The following is a 26,765-nucleotide window of genomic DNA, read 5'->3' as shown; positions in this document are numbered from 1 at the left end:
GTAAATGTAAATAAATAAAAAATACTATAGGAAAAATTAGAAAGAAAAAGGATAATAACATGATCGTTGATATGGCTTAACTGGAGTTTAGCAAAAATAAATGTTACAATTAAATAATGAAAAAAAAATTAATTTGAAAATACAATATAATTATCTCAAGGAGTTAACTATTATTGAGAATAAGAAAATTATATGATTATACAAAAATTCATATAATGTAAACAATTGTTAAAATACTATGTGAATAATAACAAAGGTTAACAAGTTAGTCAATCATATAATCTTATTATTTTAAATTATTTTACATTAGATAATATTGCAGGAACAATATAAATTGGCGAATACAATAAATACAAAATTTAATTTTTGTATAAAATATAAAAAGAGTTACAATTATCATATGCCACCTTTGGATTGTAGGGTAGAAAAAATTAGGTTTGAGAAAGTTTGTTTGTTGTGAAAATTTCAAGTAGTAATTCAAAAGGTAATTCATGTTGTAGTTCATTTTTTAATTATATAGTTGTATGATGAATTTTGGTTGTAATTTATAAGTTGTTTAGGATATTAAATGCGTGTAGTGTTTGATTTATGGAGTAGTCAATTAATTTTTCATTGTCTTTAAGTTAATAAGAACCTTACATATACTTTTTTTTTCTTTTAAAAAAAATTTAGTCCAAATTGCAAAAAAAAAAAAAAAAGGAGAGAGAGATAGAAGAAGTAGAAGATCACCATAAAAAAATTATCACACACAATACGTGGATTTATTGATAAAAGATTATACCACAGGTTAGTTGGTACATATTTATTAATTCATATATGAATCTACTATTAACATCACTTTATTACTCACCTTTAACAAGAGTATATTGGAGTGGACTCGACATGGATTTTTAATTGAGGTGACTATAATTGGTCGAACCTAATAGACACATTGCACATATTGCATGTTACCAAATTGCAGGTAATATGCTTCCACCATTAATAAATTGTTAGCTTGATAGCTGTAAAATATTTGTGAAAATTTTTCATATCATTGGAATCTATATCTATATATTACTAAAAACTGAGGCATAGCATTTAATGTTATTACGCTCACATTAAACCACATTAGCAGTCACTTCCTTACCATTCTTTTTTCTTAATTTTTCCTATAATTTTAAAATACTGCTAAAAAGAAAATCCTCACGTTAATGCTGTATGTCACCAATCCATAAAGCCCAAACCCAATCCGAATAGTCTTTACTCTTTAACGGCAATCCTTTTTGTCTCCCCTCCTTTTACTCTACATGTGTTTCATGGTTTCAAAACTTTAGCCCTTCAGCTTGCTAACGCCAATTCTTCCAAAGACAGTTTCAAAACTTCAGACCTTTGGCTTTCTAATCTAATTAATGATAAATAGATAAATAATTAGACATTCAGAATTTTGAGATGCACAGCTATTTTAACACTTCTAAGGCTTAATTGCCCCACAGCATTGGTAAAATTGAAGGCTGGAGGCGCCGCATCACCACACAGATGCAGGCATTTTTCTACACAGGTAACTTCTCTCTCTCTCTCTCTCTCTCTTTCTTGTCTGATTTGCTTCTATTTCTGGCATGGCGCCTCAGCTCTCATTCTCTCAACAGCTCAACTTGCCTTCTTCTTTTTCTTTCTTTTCCTGTTTTACTTTCCTCTATGTTTCATCATTTACAATGTAAAGTGTAACAAAGCTTCTGTTTTGTGTGAACAGTGAATAAATATTGCAGCAAACTAGAGACAACCACCCAACAGTTGCAGACATTTTTCTACACAGGTAACTCTCTCTCTCCCACTCTCTCTCTCTCTCTCGCTTTCTTCTCTGACTGCTTCTATCTCTGGCATGGCGCCTCAGCTCTCATTCTCTCAACAGCTCAACTCTGCCTTCTTCTTTTTCTTTCTTTTCCTGTTTTACTTTCCTCTATGTTTCGTCATTTACAATGTAAAGCGTAGCAAAGCATTTATTCTATGTGAACAGTGAATAAATATTGCAGCAAACTAGAGACAACCACCCACGTGTATGGTTAAAATTTTTTCTACAAAAGCAATTGTGTTTGCTGTAGCCATGTAGGCCCTTTGATTGTGAAGCATATTCAAGCATTCCCACTTTCCTAGGTACAGCCGTACAGAGGTATTCTTCTTTTCCTTTCTTCTTCTTCTTCTTTTTTCATTCTTTTATTATCATATATTTGTTTGTTTTTATATTAATCAATATATCATATAATTGTTTCTCAAAAAAAAAAAAAACAAATATCATATAACATTATAATTTATAAATGTACCTGATTAAAATTTACTTCTATTTATCATTTAATTAATTTATAGATAAACTTCAAAAAAAAATTTAATTTATAGATAAAAATAATATAACATGTATTTTGTTGTACTTGTATTTTATTAGATGATTTTTATTCATTGAAGTTTGAATGATTATTTTTAAATTATTAGTATTTTTTTTTTTTTATCTTAGTCATTATACTTTGCCCATTTCATAGTTGATTAAAGATATTAAATTTTTTTTGTCAATTTTGTCTCATTATTGTTTAATTTTAATTAGATACACATTTTGTAGCATATATTGAATTATAAACTACTTAACTTTTTTTCTTTTTTTTTGAGAAACTATAAACTTGTATGTACATTACTATTTTAGATTTTATAGTGAAAATTGTTAGTCGACTAATTTTATGTTCCATCCCCCCCCCCCCCCAGCGGCAGCCTCCCAAAGTTAATTTCCTGTCTCCTCCTTTTGTTCTTCCTATCTTTTACGGTTTCAAAGAATCAAAAAATTGAATATTCGATGATGAACTTCAGGTACCCACATCAAAAATTACACCTTTAAGACTTGAATGCAAAACTAGGTACTGCATATTTATTTATTTATTTAAATGTTAAATTTTGTATAATGAGTTTTATTTATTTTGATCATTATGATATTTGTAGGTGAACATCTTTATAGTTTTTGTCAGTCACAATTATAAAAAGATGGTCAAGAGGAGTAAGAAATAAAATAGAGATGGTTATACAATGGACATTGAAAACATTGTAGTGCAATAAAATCAACCATTACATTCACTTAATTAAATCAATAATCAACAATACAAAATAATATAATACAAAATTTAAATTAAAACTAATCAAATTCTGACTAGAGAAATTATATTTCCTATCATAACTAAAAATGAGATGTTCTTCAGTAATTTAGAAATTATATTAGAAATAAAGTTGGAAAATTTTATAATCTCATTTTTGACATTTCATTTAACCTTTATATATATATATATATATATATATATAATCATAATCTTCATACACCATGACTTAAAAAGATCTAATGAATAGTTCTTCCTCTTATTTAATTTCTATGTTATGCAAATCATCAACCAATAAATATATGATAATGGTAAAAAACGTTATAGACAAGATTATGAAAAATATGAAAAAAACTCTTTATAAAGTCTAGGGACTAAAATAGTATTTTACCTAAAAAATTATCACGCGCAACACACGGGTCTGTGACTAGTTATTTGTAATTTAAGAAGCTTATATCTTTTTAAGAAATTTAGGGTCCGTTTGGAATCTGTTTATTTTGCTAAAACTGAAAACTTTTTGCTGAAAGTACTGTAAATAAAAGTAAAATTTAACTGAAACAGTATAATAGAACTTATAAATAATGCCAAAAAGTGTAGTAGAACTCATGAATAATAGCAAAAATAAGCTAAATAATAAAATAAGTTGACAAAAATAATTTTTGTCAAACAGGCACTTACTAATCATGATTGTAAATTTAGAACCAATTGCCTTACCATTTTTCCTTTCGATCTCTTCAAATTAGTATTATATATTAGATTTTTTTCTCAATCTCTTTAGTACGAAGCTTCATATAGCCAGAATAAGTTTTTCGATTCAACCTAGAGTAATAACAATTAAAATTATTATTGTTGATATTAGAGTGCCTGAAAGCTGAATACTTCTACTTCAAATCATCTTAAATATAGTGACATCATTACAAGAAACCCAAGGAAACCAATTCAGTATATTGATTAAGTCTTGAATATTAACACCCGCCCCCCAGAAGGAAAGAAAAAAAAAAAGTGAATACAAAACCTTTGAATGAAGATTTCCATCTCTACATATATAATATATTTATTCCTCTTCATCTGAAATGTGAATCAATGAAATAATGTTATGCTCCAGAGAGGTCTTCTTCAACAAATATGTCTAATTAGGATTCATTTGTTTGTTTCTGCTCTTCATACAAGGTAAATTCCCTCCAGAAATGTATAAAATCGTCAAATTAGAAGGCGGGTCTCTTATTTCTAAAAGTACTCAAAATCTATATAAGGAGGATCCTTAGGACTATTGCTGTTTTTGTCACCTCCTCCAATTTCTGTCATTTTCTTCTCTGCAGGGATTGCCTCTTTGCTAGCATATTGTGAGAAGTCTACAGGATCAGGAACGTGGGGAGGTGTTGCACATCTCACCAGGGCCCAGTTCACTCCCTCAAAAAATGGGTGTTGTTTTATTTCTGTAGCACCCCTTTTATATGCAATCCGCTTATTTGGTTCTTTTACCAAAAGTCCTCGTATGAGATCACGAGCCACATTGCTTACTTGTGGAGTTTCAGGAAATCTAAGTGGCTGGCCTACAACATTGAAGAGTGTGGCACGATTGCCTGAACCTTTGAAGGGAGTTGTCCCATGCAATAGCTCATACAAGAAGATGCCAAATGTCCACCAATCCACTGCACTACCATGACCCTCTCCACGGATGATCTCCGGTGCTAGATATTCATGTGTACCAACAAAGGACATTGAGCGCACATTTGTTGGCTCTGCCATCAATTCAGGAAGGGAGCCTCCAGCACACAAACCAGAATCTGATTTTGATTTTCTATTCTTTTTACTTGGTAAAATGCGTGGAAGAAAATTTGATGGCTGCATACAACCATGAATTACCAACTCATTATCTAAGATTCCCCCAGCAACACCAATGTTGTTTACATTGGTAGCTGAAGACTTCACAAGTGTAGGACTCACGGAGCAACGTAGTGATAAGTCAAAATCCGAGAGCATGATATGACCCTCTTCTCTCACTAGTACATTTTCAGGCTTCAAATCCCTGTATACAATTCCTAGCATGTGCAGGTACTCAAGTGCTAACAACACCTCTGATGCATAAAACCTGTTAAAAGATGTAAGAACTTAAGAAATCTATTTCCTCTGAATGTCTAAAATCAAATCAAACACAAGAAATTCAGTTCACTAAGCAAATTTCGATGAGTGTTAATAATTCTTTAAAATTTTTAGACCTCCTTTATTCTGGTTGGTCTAATAGTGCAAGGTAATGCTATATCAAATCCCTGCATACAATGCCTAGTATGTGTAGGTACTCAAGTGCTAACAACACCTCTGATGAAAAAAATAAACCTGTTAAAAGATGTAAGAACTTAAGAAATATGTTTGCTCTCAATGTCTAAAATCAAATCAACACAAGAAATTCAATTCAATAAGCAAATTTAGATAAGTACTAATAATTCTTTAAAAATCTTAGGCCTCCTTTATTCTAGTTGTTCAAATAGTATGATGTATATGCCTTAAATACCATCATAAAATAAAATTCATCATCAGAAAAATAAACCAATTTCAACAATTTGTAGAAAGATAAACTTGACTGATAATCAAAGAATACAGTGAAAATGTAAATAGGTGGTAAGTACTAACCGTGCAGCCTCCTCAGTGAAGTGTTTGCTGGGTTGTTTCTGGCGAAGAGAATGAAGATTACCACCACTACAGAATTCCATGACCAAACAATAGAATTTATCAGTCTCAAAGTATGAATATAGAGTAGGCAAGAATGGGTGGTCAAGAAGTCCAAGTATCTCCCTTTCTGTCTGTGCTCGCAAAAGCTTGTTTCTACTCGCAAGAGAGCCCTTGTCCATGACTTTCATGGCAAAATAGGTCTTTGTTCCTCTAAGCTCGACAACATAAACACTCCCAATATCTCCAAAACCAATGCGCTTGAGAAGCCGAAAATGGCTAAGATTTAGAGGGCAACCTTTGGAAACTATGTTAATGGCATCCCACCGTACATCTCCACCGGTGTGTGGCCTGAGGGGTGTGTTGGAGCCCTCTAAGCTATTGCTACGAGAACCATTCACAATCCCTTGGCTAGGGTTGGTGAAGGAACTGGTACTCTTTCCACCATTTGTCTTTGTGCTTGCTGGTGTTACTCCAGCTATCCCTGCTGTTGGAGTTATTGGGAATCCAGATTTTCTAGGTGTCCTTGGGCTTGGAATTCCATTACAGCTTGGGCTAGGAATTCCATTATAGCTTGGGCTAGGAATTCCTTTATAGGCACTGTTGGAATTAGAAACAAACTTGCCAACTGGCTGCTCCAAGTTTCTGAGATCAGATGGTGGGTCAATTGTCAAATTTGGTTTCCTTCTGGACTTTGGATCCTTCTGTCCAGGTTTACTTGTTGGATCTTGAGATGAATCAACATAAGCTTTTGCTACTTTATCGAGTTTTTTCGGCTCATACAGTAAGTGATTGTCTGAACCAGCAGCACTATTTGCAACATCAACCATCTTTTTGGGTCCCCATGGTGCTTTTTCAGATGAAATGTGGCTCATCTGTATTAACAAATGAAAATTTTATTTTTATCACAATATGTAATTCTTCACTTGTTTAAATAATTAGTCTAGACTAATTTACAGTTTTATTTCCTCTTCTCAATAATTTCATTGAAGAGTAATCCATTTCAAACAATAATATCATGTCTATTGTCAGATTTGTTTCTAAAAAGAATGATAGTGCATGAACGAGTCTAGATATAGAGCATATTTACCTCAGATGAGTCTGGCCTCTTGACAGGCTTTGATGACATTTTTAAGGCTACGAAACACCACCACTCAGCAGGAGCTCTGACAAGATTTGTATAGATATGAATATTTCTCCCAAAATAAAATGCATAACAAATTTGTAACAGATGACATGATGTGATCTTGTGTGTATTGAAAGGTTGGACATTCGAGATCTTGTGTATCAATACAATATTCTCAGATTAATCAGCAACTAGATCCTCCATTCAAATGAATCATAATCTATAAACCTTGTGGACAATGCAGTTGCCAATTCTTCTATACATGTATCCATAATAATCATTTATGAGCCTAAACTCCTTTACGTGGATGAAATTTTGCAATGAATAAGAACTTGTCAAACAAATAAGTCCATTGCAAAAGCTACCAACTTTTGAAACATGTATTATGCATACCAAATCAACATGAGTGGCATGCACGTTATGGTATGACACAACACACAAAACAAAAAGTCATAGTTGGATTAAAAAAAAATGCGGACAGGCAAAAAACAATACAACAAGAAGCGCACACACACACAAAAACAGGGAAAAGATCAATGCAAATGCAAAACTAGCAGAGACCAATATGATAAAATATGGAAGGGAATGCAGGACAAACCAGAAATTGAACAATGATAGCAGCAAGAGGAACCAAGTTGTAATTTTTTTTGTTTGTGTTCCTGACAAGTCATTGCATTTGTGTTGAATAATATGAATGAAAGGGAACAACTTTTTGTTGGAATTTGGGAGAGAAAAAAGAGGAGAGGGAGTAAAGGGAGGGAGGGAAAGAGAAAGGAAAAGGAAACTGGGTGTTGAGAGTGAATGAGTTGGAACTTGTTCTTGATTGAACCACCATGCACCACCCATCATCAGGAGTGACAATTTTTAAGAGAAATTTGTGGAACAAAATTGAGAGACTAATAACAGAACTACAATTAGAAAATCTCAATTTTATATTTTGTATATAAAAAATAATAATAATAAAGCAAAAAAATAAATAAATAAATCAATTTGTGTGAGTGTCAAGGAGAAAAAGAGAGAGTGTTTCAAACTTGTAACAGGAAGGAAAGAGAAAAGAAAGAAAAGGTCATGAGTGAAGACGGATGGATAGGCACTTAGTTCTCTCTATCCTTCAATTCAAACTCTATAACTTACCAAATTTAGCTTAAACTAAAACTAACAGAATTGGGCAGTAATTTCATTGTGGGTAACTTGTTTCATGACGTAAATTATTTATTTATTTCATTTTTTGTTTTTGGATCAAGACACATTGCACAAATTGCATGTCACTAAAGCAATATCACTACATTACCATGTCACCATTTTTTTAAGGGCAAATTACATTTTCCCTATCATAATCTTTCACAGAGCTTTTTACAATCCCCTCCCCCCACCCCCAATTTCAAATTACTAAATTACAAACATTCTAATTTGAGAGAATTGTAATAATATCCACTCCACTATTCTATCTAAATTAGGGGTTCATTTAAGAGGAAATGATGTTGAAAAACAACTCATTGATTAAATTGCCACTCATTGATTACAATAGTAAACAAACCAAAACTGAGCACTACCATACGGTCTTCTTTAGCACGACTTGAATACTTAGTACATGTTTGAGAATCTCATAGTTTTTAGTAGCTTATAATAATATACTGAGGTTTTCTATTATTATACTCAGCTCTCTTGTAATTTAAAATAATACACACTTACCCTAAAATTTAAACTATTTATTCTGCTTTCCTCTAAATAGTTAAAAAAATATTTTAAAAATTTCCCAAAAAGAAAAGGATTAGAAAAAAATTCCAAATTTACTATTAGAGAGAGTATAGAACCTATAGATGACTGTTTAAGTGAAGGTAAAACCAAAAAAAAAAAAAAATTAAAGTTTTTATTTTTAAGTATTTTTACACTCATTCAACCTTAATGCAATTTTGCCTATGTGTCCCTTGAAACTTCTACATTAATGGTTAAAAAATAAACAAAAAAACAAAACAAAAACAAAAACAAAAACAAAAACAAAAAAAACAAAAAAAACAAAAAACAAAGGTGGAAAAGCAAATGTAAATCCCAAAGCTATATCCAAGGAACAGGAGTAGAAAGTCAAGTTGAAGAACAATGGAGAGCCCAACACCAACACCAACACCAGCACCATCTTCATCATCATCAGCATCGGCCGTACACCCAGGAATAGCACCAATATCATATCTGCTGGGAACATGGAGAGGCCAAGGAGAAGGTGGTTTTCCCACCATCAATTCCTTCTCTTACATCGAAGAGCTTCATTTCTCTCACAACTCTTCCAAGCCCGTCATTGCTTACTCCCAGAAGACTTGGAAACTCCATTCTGGGGAGCCCATGCACTCTGAGAGTGGCTATTGGAGACCCAGACCCGATGGTACCATTGAAGTTGTCATTGCTCAAAGCACTGGCCTTGTTGAAGTCCTGGTAGGTACTGCAGGGTAGCACTACTTATCTATGTTTTTTGTGCCTACTCATCAATTCTAAACTTAATAGTCATTATCTCTCTTTTTTCTTTTCTGACTTGGATTATTATTTCAAACAATGAAGAAATGGGTCAAATTTGATTCTTTGATTTGATGCAAAATTCTGGGAATCAAGAAGCTATCTTTTCTTTAATTTATGTAATATGAAATCATAAGCAGTTCACATATATCATTGTTCTCTGTTTGGGGATGAATGCGGTGTTGATGTTATATTTGTATCCATTCCAGAAAGGGGAATATGATGCAGAAGAAAAAGTCATAAGGCTTCAAAGTGAGCTTGTGGGCAATGCTTCTAAGGTAATTTATACTGATTATTGATTGTGGTATCATGATGCAAAACAGGTTTAAGATATGATGGGTTCACATAGAAAAATATCCTACTATTTAATTTTCCTACTAAATGAATGAGTTTTCTTTAGAACTACTTAACTCTCCTATGACAACTCAGTTTTGCCCTCTTCAGTATGGATTGCTTGTGCCGATAAATTCATGGTTATTTTAGAGGTTATATGTCAAAATGGTGATAAATGAGCTTTCTTAACCGTCTCTATTCTTTATTTTTATTTTTTGAAGTGGAGGTAGAGCAGTATTTTCTTTTTTCCTATTATTGTCAAAAGGTGAAAGTTTCGTAGATGCATTTGATAATTGGTATATATATGATAACGTTATCCGGGAAATGGCTATGGAATTCTTCTAGTGACGTGTAGAGAGCATTCATAGGTGAATACTTTCTTGTTAAGCGGTTGTTTTATACTCCAATGAAGATAACAGACTCCATTATTGTTTTCATCTTTTTCCCTCTCATTTTGGCCTAAAGACACTTTATATGAGAAGGAATATTAACATGATCCTTATATGTCTAATCTAAATTTATTTATTGCAAAAACTGTCAAGATGGTGCTCTAGTGCAGAGAAAGTTAAGTTCTTCAACTTGACCTTGAGACAGAAGATACCTCCAAAATGTGCATTTGAGTTGAGCTTTGAATAGCAATTTTAAAGATTGCTTGCATCATCTTTGATGTGGAGCTTCAGTTACATTTGAGGTTTGTCCTTGGGAGAGGTTCTCGTCACTTGACTTTTGACTTAAATTGATTGTGATAATACCTCTGGAAAATCTGTAGGGATCTGTGATCTCAACTAAAAATTGAGGTAGAGTCATTGGCAATTCATTCTTGATGGTCCTTTTCTGTTTAATGGGTATGTTTTACATACTTTACTTCCCCTTGTGCTTACTATTCATCTGCCCATCTGGACACTTGATGCCTGGTATTTGGAAGTTATAATTATTATTGCTTCAATAGATTCATAAAAAAATAGGGATATAGAATGATCACCAATGGCATTTAACCTGAAGCAGAGTATACAAATCTAATTATTTAATAGTGTAAAGGCATTCTTTTGTCGGTGAATAAGTGAGTTGATGATTAAAATTGGTTGTTATTAGTACTGCTCACTATCATCCTGTTTTAAATCTGTAAAATTTGTTTTGCATATTACTAGAGTCAAATAGATTGCACTAATCTCTCTACTTTTGCCTCTGAATGATGTGACCTTGCCTTTGCAAGAGCTTCCCAATCAAAATTTTAGGACTTGGACATTGTGTTATATTGATATTAGCCACCCACTTCCATTCTTTTCTACTTATATTCTGCCTCCCACTTCCTCTAAGCACAAGCAATTAGACTGTTATAACTTATTACTTACATATATTGCATCATAAATTAAGCATTTCTATTGCATTTAATGTTTAGACCAGCTTCTAAAGTTATCAGATGATTTCTGATTCCATGATTATCTGGTTAGTTTTGGTTTAGTATTGTTGAATAGTACATATATCGTGCAATGTTGATGAGAAGTTGATAACTGTCACTAAGATGACAGTTTTAAGATAATGATTTAGAAGTGTGCAAAGAAAACTTCTGATGGGACTGGTAAAAGAAGTGTCCTTCTGTGAGATAAAAGGCCTATTTGGGCCAAGCAAATCTGATCATATCTACAGATTTGATAAATGTCTCTCTCTCTCGGTTAAAAGGATATGAACAAAACAGACCAAGAGATCACTGGGGAGGGCCCATCTTGATTTATGGAAGTATCATGGGGACATGAGGAAGGTGTACCAGGTGACATTCTGAGGGATATTAATGGTCATTCTAAAGGACACTAATAAGGGAAGTGATTGTAATTTTGTAATTTATTAACTGAGAAAATTTGTTGCACTTTTGGAAATGATGATTTGTAAGATCAAGCATCATTTAAATTCTAAAACTGATATAATTATGTGTCTATGCAAGCATCTTGTTGGACTAATCTACACGCTAATATTATAAATGAATTTATTTCTGACAATCTATTGGTTGTTCATTCATATTCTTAAAGCAATTTTGATGCTTTGGTAAGAAAATTCCTTTTTTCTTTATTGTGGACACCAGATGCAGCCATGCAGTCCCCCAATCTTATTGTTGGATGATGGAGGCCCATTGAACCTGATTGACTCTATGCGATTTGATTTGATTTTTGGAATTTGATTTATTCCTGGAATTAATATAACTGAATTTTGAGTTATTTCCTTTCATACTGGGTTTAAAAAATTATTTCATTTCCTTACTTGGGTGCCAATGTTAGATTTTTTTCTTTCATTGGTGTAACTTGGAATTTTGTGCTGCGTCACCCTCTCTAAATAAAATGTTTTGACCGTTAAGTAATCTATGTTCCTTTCCTTTTCTGCTATAGGTGGAAAAGATAACCCGAATTTTTCAGTTAATTGGAGGAGATCTATCTTATGTGGTTCAGATGGCTACAAATGCTACTAGTCTTCAACCGCATCTCAAAGCCTCACTCAAGAAATTGTGATGCAAACATGCTTTAGAAAAGTAAAGTGTATAAATGAGCATCAAAATAAACTCCTATATGAAACTGACGCTGATGGAAAGGTATAGTTTCCCGTTTGTTCAAAGGATAGTGATATCCAGCTTGGTTTGAATTTGGGGATGGACACTTAAAATTGAGTCTTTATTAGAATACAATTTAGTTCTTCACAAAGTATATTTACATCAATAAATTCTGATTTTTTGCTTATTTCCACTTTCTAGTCCAAGGGTTATGCCATATAACTATGAATATTGTTGTTCTCATCTCTCTCTCTCTCTCTCTAAAAGGTAATTATGTCACTTGTTGAAATTCAATGAAGAAGACAATCTCAATCTGTTGAATTTGCTGTCAACAGTTTTTAGCCAAATTGAGAGGGGAGGGGTTGGGGTAAGGGACACAACCTGTCATCTCTCTCTCTCTCTCTTCTTACAAGCCAATCCTTTGACCGAGCCACCAATTGTGTCTTTGTCTCACTAATTGCCGTGAATTTGTCTTCAGCCACCCCTCTCTCTCTCTCTCTCTATATATATGCGTGTGTAAATATTTCATGACCCATGCCACCAAATACCCATACCCGATATCAAACCTAAATGATCATGTAATTGAATTGATATTATGAAGTGCATCCAAATTTATAGACTTCTAATAAGCCTTTTTTTTTTTTTTTGGTGATAAATTTGATACTTACAACAGAGATGAGAGATTTGAATTTTGGAAATTATTAGAAACATCAAGAGATGTCAGTTGAGCTATAAGACTCTCAATATAAGCCTATTATTGTTGTTGTGAGGATGAGACCTATCATGCACACAGTCGCTTAGGCATAAGAGGCTGAACAATAACTTGCATGGTGTAACATTGAGAGGAAACCAATTAGGACTAATTAAAATTAACATTAAAATCAAAATTTTTTGAGCATTTATGCCGAGTTTGACTTTTGTTAAGCTTCTTGTATGCGCATCACATACAAGATTTTGCTCGAGAGATCATCAGAGTCAATACACAAGATATCGTGACCACCAGTACATGGTGATGAAAAAGAAAAAGGAAAAACCCTCTATTGCAGAGGCACAATACTCTACAGACTCCGCCTATTTAATGCCTTGAAAATTGTCGTTTATCATCTCCACCTCCCTGTCTTCCATAAGGGTTGCTCTCACTAAAACCATGTTTAGCTCCTTCAACTTTTCGCATTTTCCTTCTGAACTTTGAAGCACCACTATCTATGTTCAGATTCACTTTTGGTGGGTTTGAAAAGCAAAAAGAAGCTGCAACAGCCTGAACAAACAAAATACCCAGAACATGAGCATTGTATTATATGTTGTATATTACGGCACAACAAACAGAAATCAATCAATTTTTCTTTAAAAAAAAGTCAGAATCATTTGAACTCAGGTCACCAAGCATGTCAAATTGGTTACACAAGCTACACCTCTAGCCTAAACAAATCAAGTTGCTGCCTAATGATGTCACGTTAAGTATTCAGCACAGTTGTCTTGACACTTTTGAACCAAAAACAAGCTGATCACAAGCTAAGGCGTAGTTGGTCGTACCAAAAGAAATCAGTTTTCTTCTTCCAAAAAATGCTAAATGTCCTAAGCTCTAGCCTAATGAGAAGCAAAAGCCTCTCCAAAAATAGAAACCGGTCTGGCTGGTTTCTTTATTTGTCATTCCCTAGTGGAACATACCACAAACACCTAGAGCTGGCTTCTTTATTTGTCGTTCCCTAGCGGGACATACCACAAACACCTACAGCTTACACCCTAACAGACATCCAAGGTTCATAGTTGATGAGATGTTATTGTAACCCTTAGCATTCAAGCACCATGTTGATATAGGGACTTCCTTTTCCTTTTAACTAGCTAAGTTCCGCACGACGTGCGGTGCAACTTATTATTAATTTTCTTCAATATTTCAATAAGTTTGCCAAGAATATGGTAGGTTAATTGGTTGACACTTCAATTTCCAATAGAGATATTCACGATTCATATCCCCAAACTATCGATGTATAAAAAAAATTTTGAATAAATTTCCTTGAAAAAAATTGTAACCTTTATTATTTTATAAACAAAATAGAAATCAAACTATGTGTGTGTTCACAAATTGAAAATTACATGATATAGAAGTTAATAAAGATAAACTTGTTTCATGCCTACTAAAAAAATGCATATATCCTTCAATTATTGTTTCTCATATAAATGTAGAAAAACTATATTAAAGAAAAAACACATACACATATATATTACATGTAACTGAAAGGAGTTAGGAAATTTAAAGGACTAAGATTTATTTTAGTGAATTCACAAATATTTAATTCTTTTATGACTCTTGTGTCAATTGTTGTCAAAGCAACTAAACATGAGAAAGAATGTCATATTCTAAATTTATTATTCTTATTCTAACTAAAAATTATCTCTTAGATAGAATTTATAAATATAATCATATAAATTCATTTGATATAAATAATTAATGCACAACTATAGATAATTAATATAAGCATTTACTATATTAGCTAATTTAATGAACTAATACTTTAATATAAATGCAAACTTTGTTGATTTAGAACCCTAAATAAAGAGAACTTCAAAAAATGCTCCACATGGCACAACTTCATACTCTTTAGCATGAGGTCTCTACTTTTATATATATATATATATATATATATATATATATTTTTTTTTTTTTTTTTTTTTTTTGATATGATTAGATATTTTCCCATGCATATGTTTGGTTGGATTTTCTCTTTTACCCAAAATTTTAGGTTCACATATATGGAGAGGAACTCCCATAATTGGGGGATTAAAATCCCCCCATTTGGATTAAAATGGAGATTCCATCAAGAAATCCATTGTTGTTCTATACAAACATGCTATAAAAACGTCTTAAAAATTTTAATAAAAAATATGACACATCTTTTCACAATGTGCTTAGGGCTGTCCCCCTAGGGTCAAAGCAATACAGATTTCCAAATGGACACTCTCCATTTGAACCTAAATTGAGAGGATCCTTTCCCAGAATTAGTGGATATAAAGCTCTCCCAAAACACCAATTTAGCCAGCTAGGTGATACTTATTTGGAACCAAATTGCTCGAGACACCTAAATTCAAGAAAAGGCCCTTAAATTTTTTATATCTAGAACTTTGTTGTCACCCCTAAAATTGTTGTCAACAGTATATATTTAAAATGATAGAAGTTCCCATTTACCAAGCTGAAAGGCTTTTACCAGCAGATCACTTATAAACATAAAAGGCTTTTACCTGCAGATCAAGGCGGTGAACATCAAAGATGTCTTTCATAGAGTGAGAGTTATATGCTAATAAGTAGGATCTGTATGCATCTTTAGCTGACTTATTCAAGTAATAGTTACTGCCCACCAACTTCTCCTGCAATTATCCAAATACTCCAAACTAAATCCAGCAGTTTAAAATAGAAGAGATATTGACCATAAAATGTGGAAGCAGTAAAGTACCAGGTGAGACTGCACATTAGCCAACTTCTTTTGATCAAATTCGTACTCTTTAACATGGACTTTTTCTGCCTGAAAGAAGACGTCATCTTAGGATGCAAAACAAGCAACTATACAGCAACAATTTATTATGGAAAATAAAGGAAAAACCTATTGACCACTAATTTGATTCCTACTCATTTTTCTTCACAGGATCCTCCACAAAGCAATAGTCTTTTTCTTCCTTTTCATTTATTTTATAAGCTCTTTTAAGTTACACATGCACTTAATGGGCATTGAACCCAACACCCCCCCCCCCAAAAAAAAAAAAAAAAAACTAGCCTCTTCGCATCATACTAAATATGGACGTGTTGACTTTAACATAAGGATTGTCTAAATCAGTGGCCTCTAGTTTGTTTTGTTTGATTGCTTTTCCTTTTTCTTATTCAGTGAATAAACTATACCTTTAGAAGGCGAAGAAGTTGCAACTCTTCAGGTATCAGAAAAATCAGAGCATTTCCTATTGCACCTTCCCCACGAGCTGTTCGACCAACCCTATGAACGTAATCCTGAAAGGAGTAACCCCAAGCTAAATTTCAACATTATACTAAACATAGATGAATAGAATAGAAAACAGACATTATATTAAATTTGTTATAGGAGGCCAGGATGGGGAAGTAATCACCTTGGGCTCATCTGGAGGATCATACTGCACAATCCAGTCCTACAAACGAAGACAAGGGGAAAATAACAGAATTTAAAACCATATCAGGAATAACAATAACAGAAATTAATAATTATTTCACATAGTAAACAAAAGAAACATACCACATCAGGAAAATCAAGCCCACGAGCAGCAACATCAGTACATAATAAGATCCCCTTCTCTGCTTTGCAGAAGTCAAAAAAGGTTGATGTCCTTTTCTGCTGCTTTTGCTTTCCATGGATATCAAGGCAGTCCACCTGAATGTATCTCAGTAGTTCAGAATGGAATTTGACCGAATTGCATGAAGAGAAGAAGACCATCACTTTCTTTGACAGATTCCTTTTCAAGAAGGAATACAAAAGAATAAATCTCTTGGCGCTGGGCACAACACAATAGCCTTGCTGCAGCCCTTCATTGGTGACCTATAACACCCAGGATCTTGTCAGATTAAAAAGGCAAGGGGCTGAAGAAGAAGCAACATGATATAAATCCAGGACATCAATACAAAGTAGTTAAATGAACAAGGTCATTGACACGGGACATGGCAACATGGCAATTCCTGAAAAATTAGAACACCTCACAGTGGAGATATGATAATTAATCAATTAACACATACTTTTAGGCAAAATTTATGGCTATTTTAAGTTTTCAAAATAAATAAAAACACATCTAAAATCAAAGGAATTTATTTAAATATCTTTTTTTTTTCTCCCAACACACTGAGGAGTGAGGACACACATGCAGTCCCCAGCGAGAGTGTCTGTGCTCTCACTCTTTAAAAGACAATATTATCAGGCCATAAATTAAAGCCTACACAGTCTCATAATCTCATACTCAAAGACATCCAATAACATCAGTGTTAAAAGGTACAATAAAAATATCATGTTAATAGACGTGACATCAATAAAGTTATCAATAGCAATTATTTGATAGAAGATTGCTCACTGTCACAATAAGCTATTTATGTGCACTGCATGTCAAGTAGTAGCATATAAATCAAACTTATCTACCTTTTTTCTCCCAGCATCCACATCAATATAGATAGGAGTTGTCTGAAATGATAAGCGTGCAAGATCCTCAACCTACAAATTTACAGGAAAAACATTAGAATCCAAATCAAAACCAAACTATTTGATATTTATATACACACACAAGAAAAGTGAAAGTATGTTGAAACAAAAGTTTCTCCACAAAAGAAAGAAAAAGAAATAAATAGCATAAAATATTTGTAACATGGAAAAGAGAAAAGATTAACTACTATGCGGCTTCGAAATGACTAACCTTTTTAGTCTGGGTAGCTGAAAATAAAGCTGTTTGCCTATTCTGCACATTGAGTAGTGACTCACAATCAGTTAAAGAACCTTGGATATTACCACAAATGATATAGCATATGATTTCAATTACTAACTGATAAGTAAATGGAACTGAGAATATTTCCATTTCTAATCAATACATTGCTAAACAAAGTTGAATCTTTTCAGAAAAACAAATTGCATGCTAGATGTAGAAATTGACTAATAAATAACATCTGTCCTTAGCAGCAATGTCCTAGCATCAAACCCACAATCCAAATTTCAAGTGGTGGAATATTGGAATCTATGAATTAGCTGACATGTATCACTCGTTTGTTTTGTTGTAAAAGGTTTTCACATGTAATATGTTTTTATAGCAAAACATTTTCGGGTGTTTGGTGTGACATAAAATTTTCAATTGGAAAAAACACCATGGTGCCTCCTAGCCACCAGATCGGCGGCCAGACCACCATGATCAATGGCTAGACCACCAGAATGGTGGCCCCAGCCACCAGATGGGGAGGGGACAGCCAATCTGTTTTTGTAAAATGTTTTACCATGGTTTTTGTTGGTTAAACGTTTTACAGATTTTTACAAAGAGATTTTTCGGCCAATGGAAAACATTATCAGGTTTGGCCAGATTTTACCATGAAACAAACACCATAAAATGCTGAAATTACAGCGAAACAAAGGGTAGTGCATGCGTGTGTGAAAATTTTATTGAAATAGATAACACCACTGAGTACACAAACTGTGTGCTCAGATAACAAAATCAAGACAAATTACAGCAGTCAAGAAACTCTTTAACAGATTGGAACACTGATGGAAGCATCCCTTGGATGCAACTACAATAGTTGAAACCAAAAGTTGAGACAATTCTTTCAATTAGTACATCCATTCCAAGTAAGCAAAGTGAATGCAACTACAAGAAGTAAGGCATTTTATCAACTTGATTTGTCAGTAAGTTAACAATGCTTTAAAAAATGCATGTCTGCTCAGCCAAGTAATATAACTGATGTAGAACAGTGTAGGAAAATAAAGATAAAAGAGGAACAACAGGATAAACATGACAAACCCTATGCTCCACCACCTAGAATCTAGCTGAAAACCTTAGGCATCACCACCTAAGGGTGTTTGGCATCACTACCAAACAAAAGAGGAGCACATTCTAAACTCATAAAATTGTTATTCCAAATCACACTGCGTTTCACGATTACAAGAGAACTAGTTTAATAGGGTTCGGGGATTACAGCAGTATGGAAAATACCTAATTTAATTCCATAAAACCCTTAGCATTAAAAACCAAATTCCAAATTCAAATTCAAAAATGAAATTTAGATGATTTTGGTCCTCCTTGCATCAATAACCTTCTTCAGAACAGATATATGTACAACTTTACTTTCCCTCCATTGGGATCTTGGGAAGTACCAAATGGAGGAAAGGAAAACAACCTAGATTAGTTTGGAAATGCTAAGGAAACAAAGTCAGTTTCTCACCATTACCACTTCCTTTTTCCTTTTTCCTTGTCTTTCTTCCTAATAACTAAAAACACAACCTGGCTCTATTGTTAGATTTGGTGAAAGCTTGACACAGCGTTAAACCTTTTTTTTTTTTTTTGATAGATGATACAGCATCAAACTTGCACATGGTGTTTACTTCCATATGATAACTGCTTTAATTCACTCAATGATAATATATATATATATATATATATATATATATAATATTAAAAAAAAATAGATTACAATATATTTTTACCTTTGGTAGGAGCTTAATAATCTGCCTCATTTCGTCCTCAAAGTTTGATTCTAGTATCCTGTCAGCTTCATCAATTATTAGGCACTGCCAGTTCAAGTTAAAAAAAAAAAAAAAGAGTAATTAGAACATATATAGATAAATTGCATGGAATAACTAGCTTTAACTTGAGGAAAAAAAAAATACATAATTTAAGATATATTCACAGAACAGCTTAAAACTGAAGCCCCTAGCAAATTTTTTACTGTTTATTTATTTTTATTTTTTGGCTCCAGACGATATTTTCTAGTGGTTACTAGAATCAACAAGGCACAAATGATGTAAATACATATAAAAATAAAAAACCGAGCTGGGAGAAAGATCAACAGGCCAATCACTGCCAGCTGCTTGATGCTTGTAGTTAAAGTATGATTGCCCAAGACAATATGGCATGACTTGTGGTCACACTGTTTATGGGAGAGGCAATCACATTCAAAGTCAAGCTTTTTTTTTTGATAAGTAATAAACTTCATTGAAAATTGATATAAGGAAAAAAAATAAAACAAGGCACACAGGCAGCATGCTAAAAGGCAACAAAGAAAAGAAACTAATTAGGAATGAAGGTTACAAAAGTCAAACATATTAGGAAGAGAAATGAAAGTAACAACACCCAAAGCATTTGCCCATTCAACCAAAGTCTGAGAGAAGAAGTGCTTCAACTCATGAATCGACCTTTCATCCCCTTCAAAAGTAGGTGTATTCCTTTCCCTCCATATGGCCCACATATGAAAATGAGGGATCATACTCCAAAGCACCTTAGTTTTGAGTTTGTTAAACTTATGAGGCCAACTTGCCATAAGTTTCACAACACTACACGGCATGACCCAATGAACCCCAAAAATGGAACACACCATATTCCATAACTCTTGAGCTACTGGGCAATGTAGAAGTAAGTGATCGAGTCTCCCTGTTCCTCTTACACATGCAACACCAATCCACCACCACCAGTTTTCACCTCCTTAAATTATCAAGGGTAAAAATTTTCCTTAATGCTGCTGTTCGAATAAAAAAACTAAACTTTGTAGGCACCTTAAGATAGGGATCATGCATTGGACTATCCATATAATCTCTAGAGACTAAGGATGAACAAACCAGTTTTTTTTTTTTTTTTTTTTTTTTTTTTTTTTTTTTTTTTTTTTTTTTTTTTTTTTTTTTTTTTTTTTTTTTTTTTGACAAAGACGATCTAACAAGCAATATACTGTCTATAATTAATGTCACCTTTGTGGAACTTAAAATCAAGTCAGCACAATTTAGGGACTTAAAACAGTATGATGACTCAATGAAGGACAAGAGAACACAACATATATATATATATATATATATTTCCTGGTAAAAATGCAATATTATTGGTATGAATACAATATTGTTTCTTTCATAAATAACTTTTGGCCCCATGGAGGAAAATTATACATGTGGCCAACTTAACAAATTAGTTGAGGATCCATAGCCCATGAAGCTGAAAAGGGGGGGGGGGGGGGGGGGGTGTTCAAACTAGTGATATCCACTTCATGAGGCATGGTCCCTAGCAGATAGTGCTACCTTGGGGTTAAAAATGATATATATTTTTTGTGAACTGAAATTCTCCTTGATTCCCATTCGCAGACTCAGGAAAACTTTGCCAGAGGAAACAACATGGATATCGAATACATTGATGCTCATAATTGATCAAATAATCAATATACCTCATTACAAAGAAATGAATTAAATATACATTACAAGGTAAAGAAGTAACGGAGAGTATACTGCAGATAGAATAGAATGCAGGAAAATAATACGCGTGGCCGACCCTAGCTAATTTGTTAAGGATCCATAGCCGACCCTAAAATTTTGGGACTAAGGCTTTGTTGTTGTTGTTATTATTATTATTATTATTTGATAGGTAAAACAATATTATTGAAAAGAGACTACATCATGAAAATAAACATGAAGTAGCCTAAAGAATTACAATGGGATAATATCCACACATGAGTTGACTCTATGAAGGAGTGAAAAGAATTACTATCAATAAGACCCAATACAAAATACCCCTCATAAAGAGAACTGAGAAGACGTGCACTCCACGTCTTCAAAAGTACGCTGATTTCATTCCCTCCATATAGTCCACATCAAACATAAAGTAATTACTCTATTGAATACACTACACCCCAAATTTTCTGAGGCAAATGTAATCAAACAAAGAAACTAGTCAAGATTCAACTCAAAATCCAATCAAAGATGGCCCATTGCCATCACTCATTCACAATTCTGAGACATGAGAACTAGCATATAGTATGCATTTAATTAGAAATTATTAAATTCATAAACCGTATCTATATTCATCATCTCTTCTTTGTTGGTAGGTTGTAGCCACATTATGCGGTCCAATAAGGACTAGTTTCATAACATTGTAGCTTTGTGAAAGCTGCCTGAAAGAAATTTTGTATAAAGCAGCTGTGGGATTTTTGCTATAATATTTTTTGATAGATGATTTGCATAAGCATCTGTATATATTCGAATTGCTTTGATGAATTTTGGTAAATATTCTTATAGAAGTGCAGTAAAAATTTGAAGTTATTCAGTTACCAAGGAGGATATCATGGTATGATTTGAGAAAAATATAAGAATTTGATGGGATATTTTTTACAACAGCGATACTTTTAACAGTTTGAAGTTACAAATAAGATTTGATGAGAAAGTCATGTATAGCAACATTCTCCTAAACAGCTAAAAGAGTATAATATGTAGAAAAAATATTAATAATAACAACAAAAATAATGTTAAGGAATTGTGTGTGCATTACCTTCAAGGTTTTAAACATGAATCCCTTGGTATTTTGAAGATGATCAAGCAGTCGACCAGGGGTTGCAACTAATAAATTCACTCCCTTGACAATACGCTCTGCTTCCGATCTTCTAGCTGAACCACCAATAACCAAACCAAGAGTCTGGGAATGGTACTTGAGAAGGTCTTTTGCGACAGCATGAGTCTGTATTGCTAGTTCCCTTGTTGGGCAAATAACGATGACTCCAGTTCCATTACGTGAAGAAAAATGGCTGTGATGTAACAACTCAACAGCTGGTATTAGAAAAGCAAGAGTTTTCCCAGAACCTGTCCTTGCAGCTCCAAGAATGTCTTTGCCAAGCAATAGTGGTGGAATTGCTCTGGCTTGAATCTGCATTGCATTTTTTTAAAAAGCGAGGTAAAAAAAATTGACTAAGCATAATAATTAATAAGTATTCTTCTACAAACTTATCTTAATCCTACAACATAACATGGAGTAGAATAAAAATACTATCTTAGATCAAATACATGATCCCATAAAATACAAAGTGAGAGAATTTCCCTTGCTAAAGAGTATTTACATAAAGACCCAAAAATTTTCACAAAATATATGACAGCTGCCAAGGTGTCAAGTTATTAATAGTAGATGAAAATCAATAAAAATTTGATAAATTAATTGTCATAGTAGCATTAGGGTCCATTTGGTTAGGCATTTTGCGAGCCTAAAAGTGCGTTTGTTTTGCAATAGCAACTCCTCGTAGCTTTATTACAAACGCTCATTTTAAACCCAAAACATGGTTTTGCAACAGCTTATACAAATGCACCCTTACTCATGTATCAAAGAACAGCAGTAGTCATATATTCCAAAGTAAACTCATATTTAAGGAAATGAAGTTTCTTTGCTCATGAAATCAGACTAACCCAATAATAATAATAATAACAATTAAGATTGAATTGAAATGAAACAAGCAAAGGCAAGGCAAGGCTTTTGAAGTTGAATTATAAATTTAGTGAGAGAGAGAGAATTTGGGGAAAGCTAACCTGAGTCATATATTGAAATCCAATATCCTTAATAGCATTGGAAGTGGGTTCAGAGAGACCCAAAGATTCAAAGGACTCACTGCTCATAATCCCACCACCACTCTTCTTCACCTTCTTCTTCTTCTCTTCCGTCGATTCCTCACCATTCTCTCTCTCTTCCTCTTCCTCTTCCTCTTCCTCTTCCTCCTCTTTCTTCTGCTCTTCAATCTTCATCTTCTTCTCTTTCTTATTCTTCTTCTTCTTCTTCTTCTTCATCTTATTCTCCTCCTCCTCAACCTTTTCAACTTCTTCTTCTTCATTTTGAGGGTTTTGAGGCTCCTCCTCCTCCGCTGAATTCTTGTTGGGTCTATTTCTCTTGCGCTTCTTCTTCTTGTTGTTGGTCTCGTCGGCGACCATTGTTGCGCGCTTTAGCTCTGAATCTTCTTCGGCCATGTTGTTGTTGTTATTGTTCAGCTGATTCGATTCCAATTTCCAAAGAAAGAAGAAGAAGAAGAAGAAGATTCGAAGTTTATCTCTATGAAGGGTTTTTGGGTCAGTCAGTCACTGTTACTAAACCCTAGCCACCATTTCTTTTTGATTTGGGCCGGGCTAAACCGAGTCCAACGGATCGGATCACTTTATCATTTTTTTTCTTTCTTTTTTCTTTTTTCTTTTCTTTTCCCCTTCTTGAAAATATTTCGAAATTCAATTGTGTTGAAAATTTGAACCCATGCTAACCCAAAAAAAAATTACTATATATTTATCAAAACCTGTTATATGGTTCTAGAATTATTGTAATATGGTTTCCCAAAATATATATATATATATATATTTTTTTTTTTTTATTGTAATATGAATACATTATCATCTTTAATAAGAAGTAAAGAGTAATAGAAACTCATATATAAAATATACTTTGATATTTTTCAACACATTTAAAATGCCTTAAGAAACTTTAATGATTCAATAGGGGTCATCCTCATTTTTAAGTGATTGTTTTTGTAAGAACCGAATTTAAGTTCCCTAACCCAAAGGTTGGTGGACTTAGGCTCAAAAAACTCAAAACAATGAATTTATAGAAAGTAAGTTGGAAAAACTGGGGTTTAATGATTCAAACAAATACTAAGATAGATTGGAATGACAAAAGAATGAAAACAGACAGGTTTATGTTGAAGAAAAAACGTCCTCAGCAAGATCCGAGGAGCATAACTCTTATATATTGCTTTTAGGTTTGATTACTAGATTGGTTCCTAATTGCTACAGTATTTTCCACTTGATTTCTCGCCCCCTACTCTCCATGCCTTCTTTTTCTTTTATACTATTGTTTCCCTTCACCTTCACCCTCCACGTATATGCTAGATGGCGGGTGTTGATACTTATCCCATCAGGTCCTTCCCTAAGTCTCCGCATAGTAGCTGTAAGGATGATAACTACTGTTCAGGCATCATATCCACATTAATGCGGCCAGAGAGTTAGTTGGAGAACAATTAATAGGGTAATAGCAGTTTTTCCCTTAGATATTTTAGAACTCTCCTTTGTACCTTGTTTCTATAATGTTTATCCGTACTAGCAAAATTCCCTAAAACAATCCCCTGAACAACAACCCACGTATTCGGACCTTGGCTTTGGATAGCCAAGGATACATTTATCCTTAGTGCATCCTTTCAAGCTATTATGACCAAAACAAACTTCTTTATTTATTAACACAATCTCCTCTACTAAAGATTTATCCTCCTCGGACAACCCCTCGTCTTCGGCTTGGGCCATGGGCCAAAGGTACAATCAAATAAAGAACTCCTGGGCCCAACATCGCTACAGTTTTCATTTCAAAACCTATATTTTCCTGTGTGTTTTGTTTATCTATCTTAACATTTTTATTTGATTACACTTGTTTTTTGAATATGTTGTTATTTAACAATCAATATTTAATACCATAAAGCATAGCCAATGTATGCATAGTATCATGTATTTAGTTTGTTACTAGTTTCAAGCTTAAAGAGATTTTGACATGCATACACACAATTTGGCTAATGCAAGAAAGATTAAGGATTTTTAACAATCTCACCCCAACTGTGTATATTGTCCACCTTGGGATTCCATGAATTACAAGACCCTCTACCAATTATAGAGAACCAAAAGAGGATCTTGTAATCCATGAAATTTTACGTCGCCTAGAGAATCACATGGGGATATGCTTATAAGGAGTGATCTCCCTTTAATGTGTAAAGACATTTTCTTCTAATGTCATGTGCTTTGAAGAGAACAAAATCATGAGGAGTATGGGTTCCAAAATGGACAATATCTACCACAATTGTGATGTGGCAGCGTGAGTCGTGGAGAAAAAATATATGAGGTCCATGTATAATTGATAGGCAACCACTCAAAGTCTGTCATATAAAAAATATGGCAAAAAATTGTGAAATAGAATATGGTACTAGAATCACTCGAGAAGGAAAGTTCAAGTCCCTCCTCCCACTTTAAAAAGAAAAAGAAAAAGAATAAAACCAAATGGCTTGAATTGAGCTTTTAAGCAATATATGGATTTATTTATTTATTAATATATATTTCTTGGCATCCAATCCTGTTGAATCTAAATTGGCCAACCGGCTGAATCTATATGTTTTTGCTCAATCTAAGACTTTTACTACTAATGGGCTAGCCCAAAAGTTTTACCACTCAAGATGGGCTCATTGGCCCCTAGGCCAGCATTTCCAATGACCACTGATTAGTTCGCTTTCCAAATAAGCATATTACGAACGCGCTTTATTTTAAAACGGCCCGCAATGGTTACAACAGTTTAGAGCAAACTATTTTCCTTTTGTGTAAATGATCTTAGGACTCTCTTTTCCTTCTTCTTCTTCTTTTTTTGGTTCTCTCTCTTCTTCTTTTTTTTTTTTTTTTTTTTTTTTTTTTTTTTTTTTAAATTAACAGTAAATGATCTCTCTTTTAGGACCTACATAAGATTGTGTTTGAAATTTAGAATACAGAATCACATACATCAATTCATAGTTTACCAAATTAGAGCACTCATTAGATTAAGAATTTTAAAATGTGTGGTAGAACCAAGAGTTTTATAGTTCAATTGGCATCTACCCCCACCCATATTCCCAAAACGTGGCACTTTACTCTCTACCCATATTCCTATTCTCACCTACTTCACCGTTCATTCTCCTTTTTCTCCTATATTACTTTACTTTCCTCTATCTCCATCTTATACTATTTACTTTCTCCTTCGTTTCAACTCTAACTTTCTAGCTATGAACTATATATGAATGATCAATTGATAGGAAGAAAAAGATATACTTCAATTTCTTACTTTTTGATATGTATCTGTCTCACTCTTGCAAACATGTAGGTATCATTGTTGTGGGTTTGTTTTGGTTAAATTTTGTAAAATCTCTATCACTCTTTTTTCTAATAAACCTTAGAATAGCAAAACTGGGTCTATTGGGATGTTTTGTTTTTTCATTTGGGTCCAACTGAGCCTTTTATCA

At 33.4% G+C, this 26,765-nt stretch overlaps 3 protein-coding genes and 1 long non-coding RNA gene across 5 annotated transcripts; 2 read left to right on the top strand and 2 right to left on the bottom strand.

Annotated features, from left to right (window-relative positions):
* Positions 1–1,264: 1,264 nt before the first annotated feature.
* On the top strand, positions 1,265–4,513 carry LOC115983815. 2 transcript variants are annotated; one of them, XR_004090246.1, is made up of 5 exons: positions 1,265–1,537; positions 1,730–1,792; positions 1,994–2,146; positions 2,830–2,876; positions 4,427–4,513. It is a non-coding gene; the product is annotated as an uncharacterized LOC115983815 (long non-coding RNA). The 2 variants fall into 2 exon arrangements; XR_004090247.1 differs by lacking the exon at positions 2,830–2,876 and having other exon boundaries at positions 4,427–4,508.
* LOC115983814 (serine/threonine-protein kinase RHS3-like) lies at positions 4,019–7,730 on the bottom strand. The gene is made up of 4 exons (XM_031106637.1): positions 7,499–7,730; positions 6,865–6,940; positions 5,739–6,649; positions 4,019–5,199 (listed from the first exon to the last, which is right to left on the bottom strand). The coding sequence occupies exons 2-4, from the start codon at positions 6,901–6,903 to the stop codon at positions 4,335–4,337; spliced, it is 1,815 nt and encodes a 604-aa protein (XP_030962497.1). The 5' UTR covers positions 6,904–6,940; positions 7,499–7,730; the 3' UTR covers positions 4,019–4,334.
* A 1,196-nt stretch (positions 7,731–8,926) lies between these two features.
* Positions 8,927–12,496, top strand: LOC115986643 (UPF0678 fatty acid-binding protein-like protein At1g79260). The gene is made up of 3 exons (XM_031109864.1): positions 8,927–9,327; positions 9,615–9,683; positions 12,117–12,496. The coding sequence occupies exons 1-3, from the start codon at positions 8,998–9,000 to the stop codon at positions 12,234–12,236; spliced, it is 519 nt and encodes a 172-aa protein (XP_030965724.1). The 5' UTR covers positions 8,927–8,997; the 3' UTR covers positions 12,237–12,496.
* A 618-nt stretch (positions 12,497–13,114) lies between these two features.
* Positions 13,115–23,864, bottom strand: LOC115986642 (DEAD-box ATP-dependent RNA helicase 51-like). Its single transcript, XM_031109863.1, has 11 exons — positions 23,293–23,864; positions 22,271–22,642; positions 19,456–19,539; positions 17,687–17,728; positions 17,416–17,487; positions 16,528–16,827; positions 16,385–16,423; positions 16,164–16,268; positions 15,724–15,792; positions 15,512–15,637; positions 13,115–13,532 (listed from the first exon to the last, which is right to left on the bottom strand). The coding sequence occupies exons 1-11, from the start codon at positions 23,722–23,724 to the stop codon at positions 13,350–13,352; spliced, it is 1,824 nt and encodes a 607-aa protein (XP_030965723.1). The 5' UTR covers positions 23,725–23,864; the 3' UTR covers positions 13,115–13,349.
* Between the last annotated feature and the right edge of the window lie 2,901 nt (positions 23,865–26,765).

This window comes from Quercus lobata, chromosome 4, assembly GCF_001633185.2.
Source record: "Quercus lobata isolate SW786 chromosome 4, ValleyOak3.0 Primary Assembly, whole genome shotgun sequence".
Taxonomy (NCBI): Eukaryota; Viridiplantae; Streptophyta; class Magnoliopsida; order Fagales; family Fagaceae; genus Quercus; species Quercus lobata.
This window is presented reverse-complemented; position numbering and strand designations above follow the sequence as displayed.